This window comes from Nomascus leucogenys, chromosome 13 (assembly GCF_006542625.1).
Source record: "Nomascus leucogenys isolate Asia chromosome 13, Asia_NLE_v1, whole genome shotgun sequence".
NCBI lineage: Eukaryota > Metazoa > Chordata > Mammalia > Primates > Hylobatidae > Nomascus > Nomascus leucogenys.
The window spans coordinates 90,684,811-90,707,696 of NC_044393.1; the positions used below are offsets into that span (position 1 = coordinate 90,684,811).

General features: G+C 41.5%; 1 protein-coding gene across 1 annotated transcript in view; it reads right to left on the bottom strand.

The window, feature by feature from the left end:
* Positions 1-22,886, bottom strand: part of DENND11 (DENN domain containing 11) — a 51,621-nt gene that overhangs the window by 26,764 nt on the left and 1,971 nt on the right. The window contains exons 2-3 of the mRNA XM_030825899.1: positions 7,225-7,324; positions 6,124-6,282 (exon numbers count right to left, since the gene is read on the bottom strand). Coding sequence (XP_030681759.1) covers positions 6,124-6,282; positions 7,225-7,324 — 259 coding nt within the window. The remainder of the gene's footprint in view (positions 1-6,123; positions 6,283-7,224; positions 7,325-22,886) is intronic.

The window sequence follows — 22,886 nt, forward strand, 5'->3', positions numbered from 1 at the left end:
GAGGCAGGAGAATTGTTTGAACCCGGGAGGCGGAGGTTGCGATGAGCTGAGATCACACCATTGCACTCCAGCCTGGGAAACAAGAGCGAAACTCTTTTTTTAAAAAAAAAAAAAAGTAAAAGAAATTAGTAAGAAAACAACAAAATGTAGCAAAGGCTAGAAATGGTTCACAGAAAAGGAAATACAAATGACTCAAACATATATAAAGGTGCTTAACCTCACTTATAAGAAAAATACAAATTAAAACTATACTGATGTACTGTTCTTTTATCCATCAGGTTAGAATGTTCAAACTTTCATTTTGTCTTGGCAATGTTGAGATGAAACAGGCATTCTCTTGCATTACTACTGGGCATGCAAATGGCACAACCTCTATGGGAAGCAATTTGACAGAATCTATTAAAATTACATATACATATATCCTTTGAGCCATTAATTTCATTTCTAAAAATTTAATATACAGATACACCCCTCACGTGTGAAATGCATGATATTCAATACAGCATCATTTGTAGCAGGAAATGGACTGGAAAAAACCAAATGTCTATTAATAATGAACTTGATAAATGCTATAATTCTATAGAAGGCATATGACACAGCTGAAAACAAGGAAGAAACTCTCAACGTACTGATAAGAGATCTTTCATACTGTTGAATGAAAAAGGCTAGGTGCAAAACAACACGAATAACATGCTATCTTTTGCAAGAAAAGGGAGACAGTAAGAATATACATTTGTATTTGTGTATATATACACACACACACACACTTTGGGATGATACATGAGAAATGAATTGTGATTACTGAGATTATTTGAATGGATATGGGAACTGGGTGAAGATTTTTCACTTTATGTGAGTGGTAGTCTGCCACACTCTTCTTCCTTCAGTAATAGAACCTTCCAAATTTTAGATGGACACATGGACACCCAGCTAAAGGCCACATTTCCCAGATTCCCTTGCTACTATGTGTGCCTAGTAACCAAGAACTGGTCAATGGAATATGAGCAGAGGTGGTGTGTTCAACTTCCAGATCCCTCAAATTCCAGATCTCGGAAGTTGAACACACCACCTCTGCTCACATTCCATGGAGTCAAGGTCTTTCCCTCTTTCTACATGCTGGAAAATGACAATGTAATGGGGAGACAGCTTCTACCATGTGGATGAGGACAACACTCTAGAAAATGACATAATGTAAGACTGAATGACTCAGGTCCAAGAATGACCAGTGGAACAGAACCACCTACCCACAATGAATTACTACAACTGCCATGCTGGAAAAGCTGTAATTCTATCTTACTGTGTCACTGTATTGGGGGTCTCTTCTTCATTACAGCAACTTAGCCTATCCTCTAAAAGCCAAAAACGATACCTGGAAATGAGTTACTACAGTATCAAAAACCATATAGAGACACTGGCTTTGTTGCTGGAAGGGGAGGGTGGCGAGAAAATAGATATTGCAGACTAGAAAGCTGGCAACCCTTGTTACACCTGTAGCAAAACATCTGCTAAAACTTCAATAACTTGGGAGACCCTGTGTCATCTGAATTTGTAGCTTTACGGGAAGCAGTTGGAAATACAATGCTGGTGTGTGTTGACTGCCCCTTGTATGCTTTTAGTGAGCTACTATAAGAATAAGATAAAAACAAACAAGAACTGGCTGGTTTGCAAGGAAAAATGGAATAAAATACAGCCTACTAAGGGTCATGTGTTCTAAATTTGGCAATATAAATCCATTGAGATTCCAACAATTTAGGACCCCACAGGGCTAGAAAAGCCAATGCTACCGTACCCCAAAAGCAGGAGACAGGAGTCTCTCTCAGGGCGTCTATGAAAGTCTCCACTTTAGTATTCGTGGGCAGACAAGGGAGTCAGCTTATTTACAAAGATCAGATTTAGGGAATCACCTCAAGGAAGTCATTATGAAAATGAGGGAGAAAGAGAAGGGCCAAAAAGAGAGGCTGGTAACTATAATCTAGTCTGCTAATTAAAAACCATGACCCAAAGAAGATCTTTGGCCATGGATACTTTTACCTGGAACTGACTGGAAGCAAACAAACCAGAAGTCAATTTAGTTTTTGAGGGACATGTATTGCCACATGCTTGGCTTATAAAAGCCTGTGACTTCTTGACCCCTTAAGGAACCACTAGACCTCCAAATCCATACCAGCAGGAAAGGTGTGCTAAAGCTGTACAGCCCCAAGAACGGCATGTTCTCCAATGCCCACTGCAGATGTGGTTATGGAGGAAAATGAAGAAAGAATCTTCTAGAAGACAAAGTCAAGTGCCATGGAGGAAAATGGACAAGGGATTCTACACAACAGAACCAAAGTTGAGCCAAGAACATACTGACTCTGCAATTCCTGCTCAGCAGAATTTCACTGTTGTTATGAACTAGTGACCATCTGTATTTCTCATTCTTCCCTTTTCCAAACAGAAGCTTGTATTGTGGTTCCTACTTTACCTCCTATATTGCATTTGGGAGGTAGGGAGTAGAGGGACTTGTCTATTCTTTTTTAAGTTTTCATGGTAAGGAGAACCATGCCCTGGCCTAATGTAAAGGACTACTGCACACCACAGAGAAATCCTAGATTTTAGACTGGAAGCATGAACTGAGTGAGACTCTATGATGTCTCCTTTGGGGTGGGAGGAATGGCCTCTACAAGTGGGAAGAAGAGTATACATGGATACCTGAGTGGCCAGAGGGGTAAACTGAAGCAGAAGCTGCTTTTTCTCAAAGTCTTCCCTTCTTCCTGTTTGTAACCAATGCCCCAGAGTTCTAACTGGTCACAGGGTCACCCACCAAGTAGTGATGCCTCCCAGTCTACTTTGCTGTTGGGTGTGTCTCTGTGATTGAGAACTTGACAATGGAATATGAGAAGTGAGATATGTAAATTCTAGTGTTTCCTTCTTCCCTATGGGCTGAAATGCAAAGATAATAGTAGTGAGCAGCTTTTAACATTTGGGAAAGAGCACCTTACAATACAAAACCATTCTTAGGATATGGTGGAATAACAAGAGATGAATGTGGGTCCCGGAACAATTGTATGGAACAGAGCAGGCTACCCAACTTGACCACTTGCCTAACTCTACGCTATGACATGAGCAATAATCTTTTATCTTAATCAGGCCACAGTAATTTTGGGCCTCTGTTCTTGCCTTTTAGCCAGGACCCTATCTAATATAATACCACCTTAAAATTTTTGGATTTTGAACCATGAGACTGTATTGCCTACTTGGAAAATTTGCTTTTTTTTTTTTTTTTTTTTTTTTTGAGACGGAGTCTCGCTCTCTCGCCCAGGCTGGAGTGCAGTGGTGCAATCTCGGCTCACTGCAAGCTCTGCCTCCCGGGGTTCACGCCATTCTCCTGCCTCAGCCTCTCCAAGTAGCTGGGACTACAGGCGCCCGCCACCACGCCCAGCTAATTTTTTTTGTCTTTTTAGTAGAGACGGGGTTTCACCGTGGTCTCGATCTCCTGACCTCATGATCCACCCGCCTCGGCCTCCCAAAGTGCTGGGATTACAAGCGTGAGCCACCGCGCCCGGCCGGAAAATTTGCTTTTTAAAACGAATAATATTGTTTTAAAAGTGTCAAAATCCCAATAAAATGGTCTTTTTTAGAACTTCATAATATTACTTCTGAGACAAAAAAAAACTGAGGAAATATTTTGAGTACAGAAAAAGATATATGTGCAAATGTATTTTCCACAGCTCCAAAAGGTAGAGGAGCAGCTAAAAAAATAAACAGTAAACAGAAACATGCTGCATATTCAGCCACAGAGAATAACCAAGTAAATGTATGGGACAGCTCCAGCAATGAAGCGCTATTAAAATAATCATCGAAATAACAAACAGGAAAGACAATGGGGGGAAAACATATGCATAATGGGTATTCCTGGAGAAGAAAAAAACAGAATGCAAAAGTTAAATATTGTATTACAGAAGAAAAGTTTCCTAAAATTAAAAATAAAAGACCTATCTATTGAGCAAAGGGGACAAACTATCCCACAACATTTGGCAAGTTCAGGCCAGGCGCAGTGGCTCATGCCTGTAATCCCAGAACTCTGGGGGGTCAAGGCGGGCAGATCATGAGGTCAGGAGTTTAAGACTAGCCTGATCAACATGGTGAAACCCTGTCTTTACTAAAAAAGTAATAATAAATTAGCCGGGCGTGGTGGTGGGCCCCTGTAATCCCAGCTACTCAGGAGTCTGAGGCAGGAGAATTGCTTGAACCCAAGAGGCAGAGGTTGCAGTGAGCCAAGATCGCACCACTGCACTCCAGCCTGGGTGACAGATCGAGACTCCATCTCAAAAAACAAAAGCAACAAAAACAAAACAAAACATTTGGCAAGTTCAGAAACAGCACAAAGACAGACTCTATAGGTATCTGGATGGAGAAACTTCTCCAAAACGACTAATTTCAGATAACAGTAGAACAACATCTATAGCATCCTGAGGGGAAGAAGAAAGCATTCAAGAATTGTAGGACCAGCTGAGGATAAAGGGAACAGGCCAATAGTATTAATCATACAAGATCCTTTCAAAGAAAGAAAAGTGCTTGATGGTAAAATTCAACCATTCAAGAATTTTTTTTATTTTTTATTTATTTTTTATTTTTTAAACAGCGCCTTGCTCTGTCACTGAGGCTGGCGTAAAATGATGCAATCATAGCTCACTGCAGCATTGAACTTCTGGGCTCAAGCCATCCTCTCACCTCAGCCTCCTAAGTAGCTAGGACTACAGGTGCACACCACCATGCCTGGCTAATTTTTTTGTTTTTGTAGAGTTGGAATCTTGCTTTGTTGCCCAGGCTGGTCTTGAATTCCTGGCTTCAACTGATCCTCCTAAATTGATCCTCCTTGGCCTCCTAAAGTGCTGGGATTACAGGCATGAGCCACCATTCCTGATCAGTTTTAATGTTTATATATTGTTTCTCAGTAAAGTACTGACACCATATTGTCACATTTTTCATAATCTTTTTTCTTAATTTTGGAGGAATATTTCAAGGAATAATATATCTGTGAAAAAATATTTACTTGAAGTTATAAGTAAAATTATGTTTAATATATTTCATTAACACAGCCTGCTATTTGAGAAAATTAAATCCGTAAAATATTAATCCTATTTTTGTAAAGATATTTGTATTCTAGAGTCACATTCATGGAATACTGTCAATGGATATCTGTGAGTGTTAATATATGAGAGGATTTTTTAAAATCCTTTGTACTTTCATATAAATTTTTAAATAATAAACATGTGTTTTCCACAAACAATAAAGTTCATGCTTTCAAAGCTGAAGATCACAATTATGTTGCATAAAAATGTTTAAACAGTGATAAATTTTAAAAGTATAGACTATAAAAGAGGATATATATTGCATGATGCCAAATATATATTTTAAACGTATACACATACACAGAAAAGAAGTGATAACATTTTATCAGTGCTTCAGGGATTAGGGATAAATTTGCCCCTCAAAATCTGCAATATAATTAGGTTACTTGCATGATGAAAAAAATGTAAAGTAACTAATCGTTTTGCGGCTTCTGTTAGAAATTCTCTTCCTATGCCAGGCACCTTGGCTCACGCCTATAATCTCAGCTCTTTGGCAGGCTGAGGCAGGAGGATCACTTGACTCTAGGAGTTCAGGACCAGCCTGGGCAATATAGTAAGAGCCTGTCTCTACCAAAAAAATATATATATATATTTTTTTAAGTTCTCTTTCTATTATCCCAATCATAGTAAGAATCCCAGTAATAAAAGGAGTAGGCTTTTAAAAAGTTTAGGATTTCTTTGCCTACTTGGGGCAAGGAGGTAACTATTGTGGCTCTGCATAAACAAAGATCATGTACCTGTCAACGAATGACTTAATGTTAAAAAGTGATGGCAGTATTAAATCCAAACTGAAGGCAGAATATACCCCAGCTTTCATTATAAAGTGAAGACTCATCATGCAGGACGTTGGCTGAAACGAAAGGACACCACCCGAGGCGTGAAACATCGCCATGGATGTTCTTGGAAAGACATCTGCTGCTCTGGCACGCAAGTGCTGTCTCCGAGGGCTCGTGCCATATGCACCAGCTGGTGGATCCTGCTGCCTCCCTGCACATGTACGGAAGCCACGTACCGAACCTGGTTCTCCAAGAAGTGCATGTAGCGGTAAAGCAGTGTGTAGGAGGGAGACAGGATGCCCACAGATTTCATCCGCGCGCCACGTTCCAGCTCGCTCTCCACTGGCATGTTGGCAAAGCAGGCCAGGCCGAAGAAGGGCCCCTTTCGGAAATAGCTAGAAGAGACCAAATACGTAGTGTGGTTCAAGATCAGAGAGGAATTTTGAGATGCAATCCTAAACAAAACAAATGAACTGTGTTTGGGGCTGTCAATGACAAAGCTCAGCCTCAAGAAAACAAGTGGGCCAAGCCACGTGACCTCACTGATGAGACAAGCAAGGCTTGATTACAGAACTTGCCAAGGGTCACCCAGCTGGAGCTGGGACTTAGTCTCCGGCAAGCCTGCCGCTCAGCTACCCACGATCATGGACACATCTCTTCTCTCCTGCACCACAAATAATGACTTGGATGGCAGAAGCAGAACCAACATTCCTCTTCAGGCTCCTCTGGAACTAGGACTCTCTTTCGTAGCATAAACTGCAGTGATTCTTCCCTTACTTCCTGAGGCTCTGATATTTTTCACTGAGCTGCCATTTCATTTCCTCCTCTTCATTTCCTCCTCTTTCTCACACTTGTATCAGTCATGAATTCAGCCCCATGAGGAGATTAAAGCCACTTCATTGCCCTTAAGCTCTTTCCATTGTTCCTTCTCACAAAACTCTCTGAATGCCCCACTACACAGGACTAAAAAATGGCCTTACTTAAAGCTGGAATTTCAAGGTTGAACACATAGATGTTCTCAGTTAACTCACACGGGGCTGAAACTGTGCACTTCCATTAAAACCAGACCTCAAGTGAGGTCCATGTAATTTCTGAGAAAGTGAGAGAACCTCTACGGGTAGGGATTCTTAAGATTTGCAGGTCATGAAGCCCATTGAGAATCTGATGAAAGCTAGCCATCTCACTAGAAAAATGATGTAAACACAAAACTATCCATGCATTTTCAAGGCATTTACACATAGCACATGAAGACCTCCTAATAAGAGCCCTTCTGCTTTGGGGAAAGTGTGGAGGTGGGGGGAATGGTACGAAGAAGACTCCAGTTCAGAAGTACTTACATGAAATCAGATTGGATTTTATGGGACCCACTGGCCATTGACTTGAACTCAACACCTTCAAGGTCAATATCTTGAGGTAAGCACCATTCTACCATGTTTCCTGTAGGAAAAGGAAGGTGCAAGTTAAAAGAAACAATATCATTCAAAGAAAATGGCTTAGTACAGGGCTTAGCACACATGGCTTCTCAATAAGCCGACTGCTGACTCAGGCTGACACAGACCAGCGAGATGTTCACAGCTCAACTTCTCCATCACCCACAGGGGTGATGCCGGAGGACTTGGAGATGGACACCGAAGGAATCTCCCATCTCTGCCCCCAAACACTGTTCTCCCTCCTGAGGATGCTGCCTTTGATTCTGTCATTCTGCTCAACCACTTCCAAATCTGCCTTTCGCGGCCTCACTTCTCCGCATGTTTTTTTAACCTTCCGCCCTCATTTCCTTATCTTGTGTTCTTTCCTTAATCCCTTGAGATCTTGATTCTATCTATAGCCACTAATGACTGGGAAAAATCCCAAAACATTTTTTAAATTCTCATTCTCGTTTACCTCTAGGTAGCATTTGCTAATTCCTCACACATTCCTCCTCCTTTTCCTAGATTTCCATGATAGAATACTATTTTAGTGCTTTTCCTACCTCTCTGACCAATGTAACTCTGTTTCCCTCCCTCTCTCTCTCCTCTCTAAGTGAGGTCCTTCTTCAAGGGCCAATGATATTTGCTTCCAGAATTTTGGGACTCATTCACTCATCATTAATTATTCAGTTTCTCCCGAGCTAGACGCTGGAGATACAAAGTCCCTGACCTCAGTGAGATTAGATTCCAGAGAGAAATGAGGAGAGCTAGAGGAGATCAGCAGTTACAGTGCAGGGGGATCAATGTTATGACAAAGGATCAGGTGGGATTTTTTTTTTTTTTTTTGAGACAGAGTCTCACTTTGTCGCCCAGGCTGGAGTGCAGTGGCGCAATCTCGGGTCACTGCAAGCTCCACCTCCCAGGTTCAAGGCGATTCTCCTGCCTCAGCCTCCCGAGTAGCTGGGACTACAGGCGCATACCAGCACACTCGGTTATTTTTTTTTTTTTTTTTTTTGAGACGGAGTCTCGCTCTTGTCGCCCAGGCTGGAGTACAGTGATGCGATCTCGGCTCACTGCAAGCTCCGCCTCCCGGGTTCATACCATTCTCCCGCCTCAGCCTCCCCAGTAGCTGGGACTACAGGCGCCCGCCACCACACCCAGCTAATTTTTTTGTATTTTTAGTAGAGACGGGGTTTCATGGTGTTAGCCAGGATGGTCTCAATCTCCTGACCTCGTGATCCACCCACCTCAGCCTCCCAAAGTGCTGGGATTACAGGCGTGAGCCACCGAGCCCGGCCACGCCCAACTAATTTTTTTTTTTTTTTTTTGTATTTTTGGTGGAGATGGGGTTTCGCCATGTGGCCCAGGCTGGTCTCCAACTCCTGACCTCAGGTGATCCACCTGCCTCAGCCTCCCAAAGTGTTGAGATTACAGGCATGAGCCACCGCTCCAGGCCAAAGTAAGATTTTAAAAGTATAAGCATGCCTCAGGCTGCGGGAATCAGGGAACTACACAATAGCAGTGTTATCTGGAGTCTTGAGAGAACACTATAGAATACTCCCTGTTGTTTTCATGCATATTCAAAAGGGTTTAAAGCAAAACACTAAGCCACTTGTGAGATTTCATTTCAGAACAAACTTCTTATTAACACTCCAAATCCTAATTTGCTAGGCATTAGAAAAACCGTCAATAATCTCAGCCAAACAATGCTTTCAGATAATTGTTCAGGGCATCAGGGAATATACAATCTAGTCTCAGGATATGGTAGATATCATAGAGCATTGTCGAATCTCACACTCAACAGCCCAAGGCACTTTCAAATAGTTTATTTTCAAAAGAGGAATGATGATTCTGATCATCTAGTCAATTCACTAAAGTGAAAAGCATGAAAAAGGAATTAAGAGTTCATAAAACAGAAAGCCTTGAACAATGTCATGTTTGTCAGGGTCAAAGATAAGAAAAAGCACTCAGAAAGAAAGAGGGGTAACCTTGGGGATAAGATGAGTCTTTTAAGCACCAAGTTCCCCCACGCTTTCCTATATTCTCCCCTACCATCCATGTCTATTACCTTCACAGGCCAGTGTTTTTTTCCTGTGGAATGCATCAGGACAGCTAGGGAGCTTTAAAAGGTGCCAGGGGCTACCCTAGGTCTACAGAATCACCATCTTCCCTGCCCTGCCACAGGGTGATTCTGCTGCTGCATGCCAGCAATAAGAGCCCCTGCTTGGGCCTCTGTATACACGCTCCTAACGCGTAACAGCGGCAGTATACGGTCAGCAGTGGCAGTACACAGTCTGGGACAGAGCTACAATGACCCTCAATAGGCTCTGTCCTCCTCATACTCAACCAACCTGCTTCTTCTAATACTTACTGCCTTGTTTACCCACACGCCACACATTACGGGGTTCAGCTAGCTCAAACTTAGCTTCTTTCCTCCAACCCAGCCTGCCCATGACTACTCAAGTGTCTTAAAACTTTATTTACCGAAATGTTATATTGAAGTATAGCATAAGTATAGAAAAGTGCAAAGATGTTTATTGCAGCACTATTCACAATAGCAAAGACATGGAATCAACCCAAATGCCTATCAATGGTAGACTGGATGAAGAAAACATGGTACATATACACCGTAGAATACTATGCAGCCATAAAAAGGAACGAGATCATGTCCTTTGCAGGGACATGGATGGAGCTGGAAGCCATTATCCTCAGCAAACTAACATGGGAACAGAAACCCAAACACTGCATGTTCTCACTCATAAGTGGGAGCTGAACAATGAGAACACATGGACACAGGGAAGGGAACAACACACACCAGAGCCTGTCGGTGGGGAAGGGGAAGAAAAAGCATCAGAATAAATAGCTAACGCATGCAGGGCTTCATACCTAGGTGACAGGTTGAGAGGTGCAGCAAACCACCATTGCACACGTTTACCTATGTAACAAATGTGCACATCCTGCACATGTATCCTGGAACTTAAAATTTTAAAAAAAGAAAAGTGCACAAAGTACAACTCAATGGATTTTCCCAAAGTAAACATATTTGTGTAAGTAACACCCAGATCAAGAAGCTGAAAGAATATTATTTGTACATCAGAAACCTCCGTCATAGAGCCTCCAAATCATTAACCCTCTCTCATGAATTAGCTTAGCCTCTTCTGAGTTTCCACAAATGTAATTATAGTTTGTATTCTTTTATGTCTTTTATGTCATGCATGCTGATGTGTGTAGCAATAGTTTGTTCATCTATTACTTCTATCATATGCATGTAGCAGTTTACCTGCTTAACTGGTGATGCACACTTAGGTTACTTCCAATCTGAAGTTACAGCAACGGGCACTGCTGTAAACAATCCTGTATTTGCCATCTGCTGAAATAGTGTAAAGTGGCATTGTAATGCATTGACCTCGTTGGGCTGAACTATCCTTCTCGGAATTCCCTTCTTTGTATGTTTCCAGCTGAGATTTGGAAGTGAATCAGTAGCCATGTTATGTTTGCATCTGTAAGGTCAGTGCAGAAGGTCTACTGCATAGTTACTTCTCTGCAGGCTTACTACAGTGGTGAGGGGCAGCAGCCAGCCCTGATGATGCTGCAGCCACCATCCCTTGATCTTCCTTCAGTTTCTCTGACTCCTAAGCCAGGTATGTGTTTAGTTCCATAATAAAGGGCATCAGCTTCTCTTTAGGACACCCACATCACCAAAGCTGGATACAGTAACAGCCTGATCCACGTTCCCATCTATCCTCATGAGTTTCAGCTTCTTATTCTTCCTTTTCCTCCTCCTTCTACTCTTCTTCACAAGTTTACTCTTTTCCTTCATAACTGTCTGCCCAGTAGACTTCAAACTCCAACATCAGACACAAAGAACAGCCTTATATAGATTGTCTAACAGCTCCCACAGTTGCATAAAACCAAATCCCTGCAACAAATTCCTTTATGTATCTCCTAGTTTTTCTGTTTCTGATTGAACTTTGACCAACACAATATGCACATTTCTACTGACTACATCCCTAGGAATAGAATTGCTTTAAAAATGTTTGCATCACTGCAAACTAAGACACTTTAAATGATTCCCAAAGTAGTATTTCCCAAGCTTATGTTAATAGGGCTTCTGCAAAAACGAAAACAAAATTTTGTGAAATGTGTGTGTTTTTGGCCAAATTAGCTTAAACAAAGCTAGACACATTCCTTTATTGCAGAACTTCTCAGAGCCTTTCATCTGCCACTCTGCATCGTGAATCTCCATGAGAGCAATACAGTGCTTAATGTTTCCCCAAATTGTCTTTTTTAAAGGAGTATCTTAAATCTTTTTTCAAGGAGTATCTTAAGAGACTAATTACATAGAAGGCATTTTTTTTATTATTATACTTTAAGTTTTAGGGTACATACGCACAACATGCAGGTTTGTTACATATGTATACATGTGCCATGTTGGTGTGCTGCATCCATTAACTCATCATTTAGCATTAGGTATATCTCCTAATGCTATCCCTCCCCCCTCCCACCACCCCACAACAGTCCCTGGTGTGTGATGTTCCCGGAAGGCATTTTTTTAAAAACAGAAATACATTTGGGTTCGTTCCAAGTCTTTGCTATGGTGAATAGTGCCGCAATAAACATACGTGTGCATGTGTCTTTATGGCAGCATGATTTATAGTCCTTTGGGTATATACCCAGTAATGGGATGGCTGGGTCAAATGGTATTTCTAGTTCTAGATCCCTGAGGAATCACCACACTGACTTCCACAATGGTTGAACTAGTTTACAGTCCCACCAACAGTGTAAAAGTGTTCCTATTTCTCCACATCCTCTCCAGCACCTGTTGTTTCCTGACTTTTTAATAATGGCCATTCTAACTGGTGTGAGATGGTATCTCACTGTGGTTTTGATTTGCATTTCTCTGATGGCCAGTGATGATGAGCATTTTTTCATGTGTTTTTTGGCTGCATAAATGTCTTCTTTTGAGAAGTGTCTGTTCATGTCCTCTGCCCACTTTTTGATGGGGTTGTTTTTTTCTTGTAAATTTGTTTGAGTTCATTGTAGATTCTGGATATTAGCCCTTTGTCAGATGAGTACGTTGCAAAAATTTTCTCCCATTCTGTAGGTTGCCTGTTCACTCCGATGGTAGTTTCTTTTGCTGTGCAGAAGCTCTTTAGTTTAATTAGATCCCATTTGTCAATTTTGGCTTTTGTTGCCATTGCTTTTGGTGTTTTAGACATGAAGTCCTTGCCCATGCCTATGTCCTGAATGGTATTGCCTAGGTTTTCTTGTAGGATTTTAATGGTTTTAGGTCTAACATGTAAGTCTTTAATCCATCTTGAATTAATTTTTGTATAAGCTGTAAGGAAGGGATCCAGTTTCAGCTTTCTACATATGGCTAGCCAGTTTTCCCAGCACCATTTATTAAATAGGGAATCCTTTCCCCATTTCTTGTTTTTGTCAGGTTTGTCAAAGATCAGACAGTTGTAGATATGTAGCATCATTTCTGAGGGCTCTGTTCTGTTCCATTGATCTATGTCTCTGTTGTGGTACCAGTACCATGCTGTTTTGGTTACTGTAGCCTTGTAGTATAGTTTGAAGTCAGGTAGCATGATGCCTCCAGCTTTGTTCTTTTGGCTTAGGATTGACTTGGTGATGCGGGCTCTTTTTTGGTTCTGTATGAACTTTAAAGTAGTTTTTTCCAATTCTGTGAAGAAGGTCATTGGTAGCTTGATGGGGATGGCATTGAATCTATAAACAACCCAAATGTCCGACAATGATAGACTGGATTAAGAAAATGTGGCACATATACACCACGGAATACTATGCAGCCATAAAAAATGAGTTCATGTCCTTTGTAGGGACATGGATGAAACTGGAAAACATCATTCTCAGTAAACTATCGCAAGGACAAAACACCAAACACTGCATGTTCTCACTCATAGGTGGGAATTGAACAATGAGAACTCATGGACACAGGAAGGGGAACATCACACTCCGGGGACTGTTGTGGGGTGGGGGGAGGAGGGAGGGACAGCATTAGGAGATATACCTAATGCTAAGTGACGAGTTAATGGGTGCAGCAAAACAACGTGGATACATATGTAACAAACCTGCACATTGTGCACATGTACCCTAAAACCTAAAGTATAATAATAAAAAAAAAAAAAAAAAGAAATACAGGTATATCAGGTGTGCAAGCTGTCCTTCCATATCCACTCTTCCCTTCTTATATGAATCAGAACCTGCTATTTTTAGCTTGGTGCATGGCCTTCCAAATGAAGGCTATGTTTCTCAGTACCTTCATGAGTGAATTCTGGTCAGTGTCATGTGGACAGAAATGAGGTGAATCACTTCCAGAAGGTGCCTGAAAGGCAAGGAGCACACTGCCCCTTTCTCCACCCTGCTACCTGGAACGTGGATGTAGCATCGTATCACGGAGGGGATGCTGGAGCCATCGATCAACGTGGGTCTTGGTCCCTGGATGACCCTGGAGATTTGGGCCAATGTTCCAGCCCTAGGCTGCTATCACCTGATTGTTACATGAAAAAGAAATAGACTCCTATCTTGATTATGCCACTGTTGATTTGGGCTTCCAGTATTCATGTCCAGCCTATGTCCTACTTAGTACAGCTGACCTAGAAGATAAAGTCCCCATTCCTTAGCCTGGTTCTCAAACCCTCTTCCTTGCTCCTCTGGGCCTACCAAATCTAATTGCACAGAAATGGAAAGGAACAGAGGGAGCGAATGACATACTGTTAGTTACATCCTTCACTTCTAGGTGGACATAAGCCCATCTGGGCTGGGAAGGTCCATTAGAGGCTGGCAAATCAAAGAATGGGGCACAGGTTCCAGAACACCACTCTAGGGAGAGGTATCCTTATCCCATGGCAAGCACATTCCTGCTGACAACTCCTTGAATGAAAGGAAAGTAGACAGAGCTACTATGGCCCTTATCTCTACATATCATAATCATGTCTTCCATGTCTGTCTCCGCAGGAGTCTGTGAACTTTTACAAGGTGGGAATTTTCCTTGTCTTCACATTTCTATATAGTATCACGCCTTGCACAGGACAGAATGGGTATTTTAAAAAAAACAGATTTATTAAGGGCACGCATGTGTTTAAAAAAACTGATGAATTAGTGTTAATTACCTTAGAAATAGTAATAATATTGTAGTTACACAGGAAAATGTTCTTATCCTTAGAAGGTTTATACTCAAACATGTAGGAGTGACATCATATCTGTGACTTACTTTCAAATGGTTCAGGAAAAAAAGGCATATCCATATCTGTATATAGTCAGTTCTACTTTTATCACTTACTGGATTTATGTCAATGCAACAGATGTACTCGAGAGCAATTTGAGCACAGGGAATTTCACATTCACTTATGCTATAGACTCAATGCAATCCCAATCAAAATCCCAGCAAATTATTTTGTGTATATTGACAAGTTAATTCCAAAGCTTCATGGAAAGGCAAAAGACCCCAAATAGCCAACATAATACTGAAGAACAATAAAATTGGAAGACGAACAGTGCACCCAACTTCGAGACTTACATAAAATTAATCAAGAGAGTAAGTATTGCTGAAATATCAGACAAATAGATTAATGGAACAGAATAGAGAGCCTTGAAACAGACCCACACAAATTAATCACGAAATCTTGCCAAAGGAACAAACGCAATACAATGGAGAAAAGATAGTCTTTACAATAAATGGTGCTGAAACAAGTGGACATCTACATGCAAAGAAATGACAGTAGACACCTACTTTATCCCTTTCACAAAAATTTATTCAATATGGAAAGTAGCTAGCCTAGGTAACAGAGCAAGACCCTGTCTCTACAAAAAATTTAAAAAAAAAAATTAGCCAGGCATGGTGGTGTGTGCCTGTCGTCCTAGCTACTTGGGAGGCTGGGCTGGGAGGATCACTTGAGCCTAGGAGTTCAAGGCTGCAAGGAGCTATGCTCAATCCACTGTATCCCAACCCGGGCAAAAGAGTGAGACCCTGTCTCTAAAATAATAATAATTTTTTAAAATATGTAAACCAAATGTAAAATGCAGAATTATAAAACTTCTGGAAGATAACACAGGAGAAAAATCTGGGTGACTTTGGGTTTAGCAGTGAGTTTCTAGATATAACACTAACAGCACATTTCATGAAGGAAAAATGGATACACTGGACTTCATTAAAATTTAAAACTTCTGATCTATGAGAGACACTATTAAGGGAATGAAAACACAAGCCACAGACTGAGAGAAGATATTTGCAAAGCACATATCTGATAAAGGACTGTTATCTAAAATATACAAAGAACTCATAAAACTCAACAATAAGAAAACAATCCAACTTTTTAAAAGGGTAAAAGATCTGAACAGACACCTGATCAAGGAAGATACACAGATGGCAAATGACATATGATGTTGAATACTTTTTTATATGCTCATTACGCAATTGCAAATTAAAATAACAATGAGATATCATGACACACATATCAGAATGGCTAACATTCAAAACACCAAAAACACCAAATGCTGATGAGGATGTGGGACAGCAGGAATTCATTGCTGGTGGGAATATAAAATGGCACAACCACTTTGAAAGACAGTTTGGCAGTTTTTTACAAAACTAACATATTATTATCATATGACCCAGCAACGATGCACCTTTGTATTTATCCAAATGAGCTGAAAACTGACATCCACACAAAACCTGCACACAGATGTTTGCAGCAGCTTTATTCACAATGGCCCCAAACTAGAAAACCACCACGATGTCCTTCATAGGTGAATGGATAAAGAAAACGTGAGACATCCATACACTGAAATACTCTTTAGCGATACAGAGAAATGAGCTATCAAGCCATGAAGAGACATGGAGGAACTTTAAATGCATGTCGCTAAATAAGAAAAGCCAGCCTGAAAGGGCTACATACTGTATGATTTCAACTATGTGACATTCTGGGAAAGGCAAAATTATACAGACAATAAAAAGATCAATAGGAAGGGAGAGATGAATAGGTCAAGCATAGGATCTTTAGGGCAGTGAAACTATTCTGTATGATACTGTTATGGTGGATACACAACATCGTGCATTTTTCAAAACCCATTGAACTGTACAACAGTGAATCTTAATGCAAACTATGGATTTAAATAAACAATAATGTATCAATATTAGTTCATCAATTATAACAAATATACAACACTAATGAAAGATGTTAATAAAGGGAAATTATATGTGTATGAGTGAGGGGGAGGTAGTATATGGGAACTCTGTACTTTCTGCTCAATTTTCCTGTAAAACTAAAATGGCTCTAAAAAATAAAATATATTATTTAAAAAACCCTAATTGATGAATTAACCTAAATTAACTGTCCTAAGAGTGGCAATGATACTATGGTGATGTAGAAAAACAGCCTTATTCTTAGATTTATACTGAAGTATTTTTATTTTATTTTATTAAGAGACAGGGTTGCCCAGGCTGGAGTGCGGTGGCCCAATCATAGCTCACTATAACCTCTCACTCCAGGGCTCAAACGATCCTCCCATCTCAACCTCCCAAACAGCTGGGACTACCGGCATGCGCCACCACACCTGGCTAATTTTTTAAATTTTTGTAGGGCTGAGGTCTCGCCATGTTGCCCAGGCTAGTCTTGAACTCCTGGCCTCAAGAAATCCTTCCACCTCGGTCTTCCAAAGTGTTGACATTACAGGCGTTGGTATACATATTCACGCCCAGCCCATACTGAAGAATTTAGAAATGAAATGCCATGACATCCACAACTTACTTTCAAATAGTTCAGCAAAAAAAGAAAAGTCTATTTATATCTCTACACACAGTCAGTTCTGCTATAATGCTTGTTGAATCTGTTCCAAAGCAATCGATGTATTAGGGAATTTGACATTTGCTTATGCACGATTTCAATCACGAAAAACACAAAGTCAATGTGGAAAACTACACCCAGCTGAATCAAGCCATGTCGGAATATACAAAACATACCCACCTTAAGCTTCTACCTGCTACCTGAGGTCACCTCGTTCTGGGCCATGCCACGCACCTCTAGCGTCACAGTTTTGCCTCTGATTTCAGACAGCCCCCGTCCCACCACACATAGTAATTCACGGACTCAATCCTTTCAGCACTCACTTCCAGATACAAACACCAGGTCTTTTAAAGGTACAGTTCCATATTTACTGAGTATGTATTTCTTAACCATTTATCATATGCAAAACTGTCCTATAGTTTTTGGTAGGTTCCTATCTTTAAAAAAAAAAAAAAGTGCCATTGACAAAGTTTTTCTCATAAGGCCTATAATTTTTACTTCATTTTTTTTGCCACACAGTGATTGATTTTTGGAACACACATTTCATGTTATAGGGGAAGTGACTATGTAAGAACAAAGCAAATGGGGCAAAATGTCAATAAACGGGGACTCTAAGTGAAAGACATACAGGTTTTCACTGTACTATTCTTTCAACTTTTCAAAACATTTCAGCTTACAAACTGGGGAAAATAATTGAAATAATAGCAATGTGAAAAAACCTAAGGAGAGCATAAAGGCCTTTGCAAAAGCCAAAAATAATTGAGGCAATATACCACAGATAATAGGGAATGAAGCGCTATCAGGGCTTGAGGCTATCCTACAGAAACATTACAAATGAAAACCAGCTTACATATGGAATTTGAGGAGGCTTAATGGAAAATGATTTTGCATAATTAGTAATCCTTATGGGATGCCATTTAATACCAGAAAGAAACTCATCCTGACTGCTACTTATCCCAGGCTCAGTCTTCACATTCCATGCTTTTAGGTTTGCCAAATATCCTCACTGCATTAAGAACTCAGCCAGGGAGCTGGGGCCTGGAAGATTCAACAAAAGAGGTCATCTCATGGCAAGTCCATCAAAGAGAGGAATTGCCACTGACAAGTGCCTTTTTCTCCCCTAACTTGCTCTCCTTCCATCTCTGTGTCCTTTCTCATCTTGGACCATGACTTGGGCCTATTACAGGTACTTACAGGCACTTCCTGGCCTCTACTGCAAAGAGAACTTCTGAGGAGGGATTCACATGACCACGGGAGGCACAAATGTGGCAATATGCATTGTGTACATTCAGCTGGTCATTGAACAAATATTGGTGGAGCACAACTTGGCAGCATGGTGCCTGCCAGGTGCTGAGCTCATGAAAAGGCAAATATGTCTGTGTTTAAAGGAACTTGGACTAACCGACTATGAGGCTGGCAGCTCAAGTTACCCAGGGAAAGCCAGAAGGCCAGTGTCGCGCCTGGCTGAGGACATACAGATGGTCTGAACCCTGCTACTCCACAGCTCTGAAGGTCAGCCTGACAGCTCTGTGCACCAGGGCCTCCCAGAGCTGGGGTTTTATAAGCCCATGGGCTAGGCCAGATGTAGGCTGTCCTATCTAGGTTGACTACTGCCTCTGTCTTCCAAAACTAGTTCTGTTTAAATGAGAAATGACCAAACCCCCAGATGTCTTAAAATTCATCACTATTTCCTAGGGAGATTGGACATTAACTGCAGTAACTGCTGCCTGCTAGAAAGTTCACCTCAAAATATTTAAAATAGAGAAAGCAATGATCTTGAACCAAAACAATCTCTTTTTAATAGGAAATATGTGAATTTCTTCTTCCTCCTCTATTAGATGGCTCCCAAGCAAGCACTTCCTTCTGAGCTCGTCATTTCCTATCCAGAGACTGCCTCAGCTGGAGATCCTCTTCCAGCTCCTTTGACCTCAGGGGTGCAACGCCCACCCCAGCAGGTGCCTGAGGTTTTACTCTTTCCACGGGCATCTTCCCATCTGTGTATACATATGGCCTGATTCTAATCAGGAAGTCAAAACAAATCCTGTTTCAGGAATAAAGGCATGAATCAGAGTATTCTAGGTCCCAACAATACATTCCCTTCACATAACCACCTAAAGGGGCCACCAGATCCCACAGGTGGAAACCTCCAAAGAGTATTTGGTTCAGACCCTAACACCAGAAAAGTAAATAACCCATGTGAGTTGACTCTGAGTCTTACACGGTTTGAAAACAGTCTTAAAACCACCTAGGCTGAGAGCACATCCAAAGCAAAGAGAAAAGCATCAGGATAAAGAATCCTGAGTCAGGAAGAAGCTAATCCTGCTGATTTAAAGTCAGCTATATGCCAATCCATGGCTAAATTCCAATGCATTCACTTTACAAAGAAAGACCTTCCATTTCACAGATCCCATATCATTCTCCACTGGGTAGTGGTGTGGTGTGGATAAGGGGTGCAGGTAGACTTGGGCTCTGGCCCTAACTTTAGACAACTTAATGGCTCTGTGCAGCTGTTTTTCTCATGATTATGGTGAAGCCTGTTGGAAGGATCAGAGGCAGGTCATTGAAACATGTGGCACAGTCCTTGGCACACTGCAGGCACTCAGGAGGTGGTGGGTATTACAATTACCATTTTTATTTTCCCCTCAATTTTCAAGAGAAGAAACTGACTTCACAGCAGATGGCTACAAACTGATTTCTCCCTGAAAACCACAAGCAGGTGAATCACCAACAGCCTAGGAAAGATTCTGCCAGGGTGGGATTAAGCAAATGAACCACAGTTGTATTCCACTGGCATTTGGTGGAAATACAGGGGAAGGATGGCGACATGAGAGAGTTTCTCTTCCTGCGAGACTTTCTGGCCGGATATCAGAACAGGCTTTTTCTTTGCCTGCATTTGAGCTGTCCATGCTTACAACTGCTCTTTGCATCTTAAAATCGTCCTCCAAATTTTCCATTCGCATTCTACTTTGTCACTTTCCCACCCATTGCTGGAGCCACTTATTATTTGCCACGAATCAGATGACCTGGGCAGCGCTCCAAGTGGTGCCTCAGACACCAGACCTAGCCCTATTCTCACTGGGCCTCCATCATCTCCATTGTTTAAAAAAAAATGCTTATGTTTCATAGACTATACAGGGAATCTACAGAGATTAAAATTAGTGTGTGTGATTTTAAATATACTCATCTGACATAAAGATAGAAGCGCTCAGATACATTAAATTAAATAGGCGTTTAGATGTAATCTGGGCTCTGGCTAGAGGCTGAGGGAGGAAGAGGTAGAAATTCATTCCCAAGAAGAAAGGCAGAAACATCTTGAAAACCTCAGCAGGTGATCTGCCTCTCACCTTACCCCTCCTCTTGCAAGCTGCCCCAATACAAACACAGGGAGCACAGGAATTTCTCCCAGACACCCACAATAAAACTCTAAACGCAGCAGTGTAAAGTGAGTCTCTTATAAACAAACAGTCTAATGAGGCAGATGCAAAGATGTCCAGACATTGTATGTCAAAGCTCGTTCAGCAGTGATCTGCCTTCACTACCTCTCTTGCAAGCTGCCCAATACAAACACAGGGAGCACAGGAATTTCTCCCAGACACCCACAATAAAACTCTAAACGCAGCAGTGTAAAGTGAGTCTCTTATAAACAAACAGTCTAATGAGGCAGATGCAAAGATGTCCAGACATTGTATGTTCAAAGCTTTGTCGGCCTCCATCCTGCCCACACACAAGTCCTCAACCACACAGTGATACCGCTCTTGCCACCATCTGGGGGCAGGGGTGTTCCCCAAGTGTGACGATATCCTATCCTTTAATTAAGCTGACTAAGAACATTTTACTAGAAGCCCAAATAACGAAGCAAAATTAAAATCAAGGCTCTAAATCATGGGGCTGAACAAAATGAAATAGCAATATTCTGGCTTCCAACATCTTCCACCCAGCTTGCAGAGTTAGCATCCGGGGTCTGGTTTCAATAGCAGCTTTGTGGCCCAGATGATCAGCACCACCATCCTAGGGCCCCCTGCTCCAGATGAGGACTGAGTGTATGTGTAAGCCTCACTTTGAACCTGAAGCCCCTAGTTCTTAAGTCATCTGTAGACTCAACAACCATAATTTTCAATCCATGAGTCTGATGGAAATAAGCTTTAAGACTCTTTCTCTGATTCTTCCCACAGATGGCCAGCCTAGCTTTCCAAAACTTGTATCTAAAAGTGCAAAAGGATTACTCTTATTTCCACACCTTAGAGAATCACTGCATATATTCCTGCTCAAACACATACACACACACCCTTTCTAACAAGAATCCGCCCGTCCTTTTCCCTCTTACTCTACTTCCTAACGAATGTACCACAGCTATGAATTCTCTTCTCCCTCTTTCACACTCTCCCTTCTCTCTCATGCACACGATTTGGACACATGCCAACAGTTACTCACATTACGTGGGAAGATGCACAAAATGCCATGGCCTGGGCAGTAAGTGATGGGGTGGGGGTGGGTTGAGGTGGGTGTGGGGTGGGGGGAGGAAGGATCTCCTAGGAGTGGAAACCGAGGACACAGGTGGGAGAGACATGGGGAAGTGGCTAAGCAGGCAGGCCAGCGAGAGAAACTAAACAGCAGACAAATCACACTTATGTAAGAACTTCTACAGTATGCTCTAATTTTGGTAAATAAGTCAATAGTCACTTTACCGCTTTTGGCAACACAGGTGAAGGAGGGGCAAAAGTCTGGGTGGGCCAATATTAAATAGTAACAAATAGCGGATCTGCCTCGGCAATAAAGAGGGGAAAATGCTGGGCCAGTGATGCCTCCAGCTCACTGTGCCACTGTGGGCCTTACTCCACTGGAACCATCACAGAAAGGGTACATCAGGCACTCTCTGAGGGCCCTGTCCTAGTGCTAACCTTGAGGCCCTCAGAAGCTCAGTAGCATTCATTCACTACATCTCCTATGTTTAAAATAAAATTATATGGTACAAGGTCTATCAGAGTATTTTTACAGGATGCAAAGTGCCATTTAGGAGTAGGATAGATGACAAAAGAGACAAACACATTTATGGGCAGGAAAGGACTGCTTCCCCCACCCCACCCCCCCAAAAAAAAAAACAAAGTTACAAGTGCTCCCTCTCACACTGCACTCTCTCTTCCTCCCTCCATCCCTGGATAAGGATCAGATGAGAGGGAGCAGGGGTTCAGACAGTATAGTATACTAGAAAGACAACGGGACTTACAGTCAAGTATGTATTGGCTACTTAATATTCCCAAATTACCTAACCATCCCTGGTATGTTCCCTCATTTATAAATTGGGTATAAATGATCATCAAATTACAGAGCAGTGACCAGAATAAATCAAACAGCATTATAGTAAAATGCCTGCACAAACTGTCTAAGTATCTGTTACAACCCCTTCTTTGCACAGTAGCCTTGGTCTGAAAACCATCTCTCACACACACACACACACACTCCATATACACAAATTCACAAAGCCATGCTCACTGCCTGTAACTGACAAGGAATGGGGGCAGGTACTAGTCCTCTGATGCTTTTATCAATTGATAAATATCAATTGGCCAATATCAATAATTGATCAATTATCATTATCCACTCTGTCTGTGATTAGTATAAAACTTCCTTTTCTCTTTCCCTTCCCTAAGACCCTGCCACTGGAGCTACCAATACTAAATCTGACCGTGTGAATGTGCTCTTTCCATTCCTTCTAGCTACTCTGAAATATTTCCCAGGGTGAGTCAAATGCTGGTAGCTGTTTACCTGTAAATGATGGGGTATGGT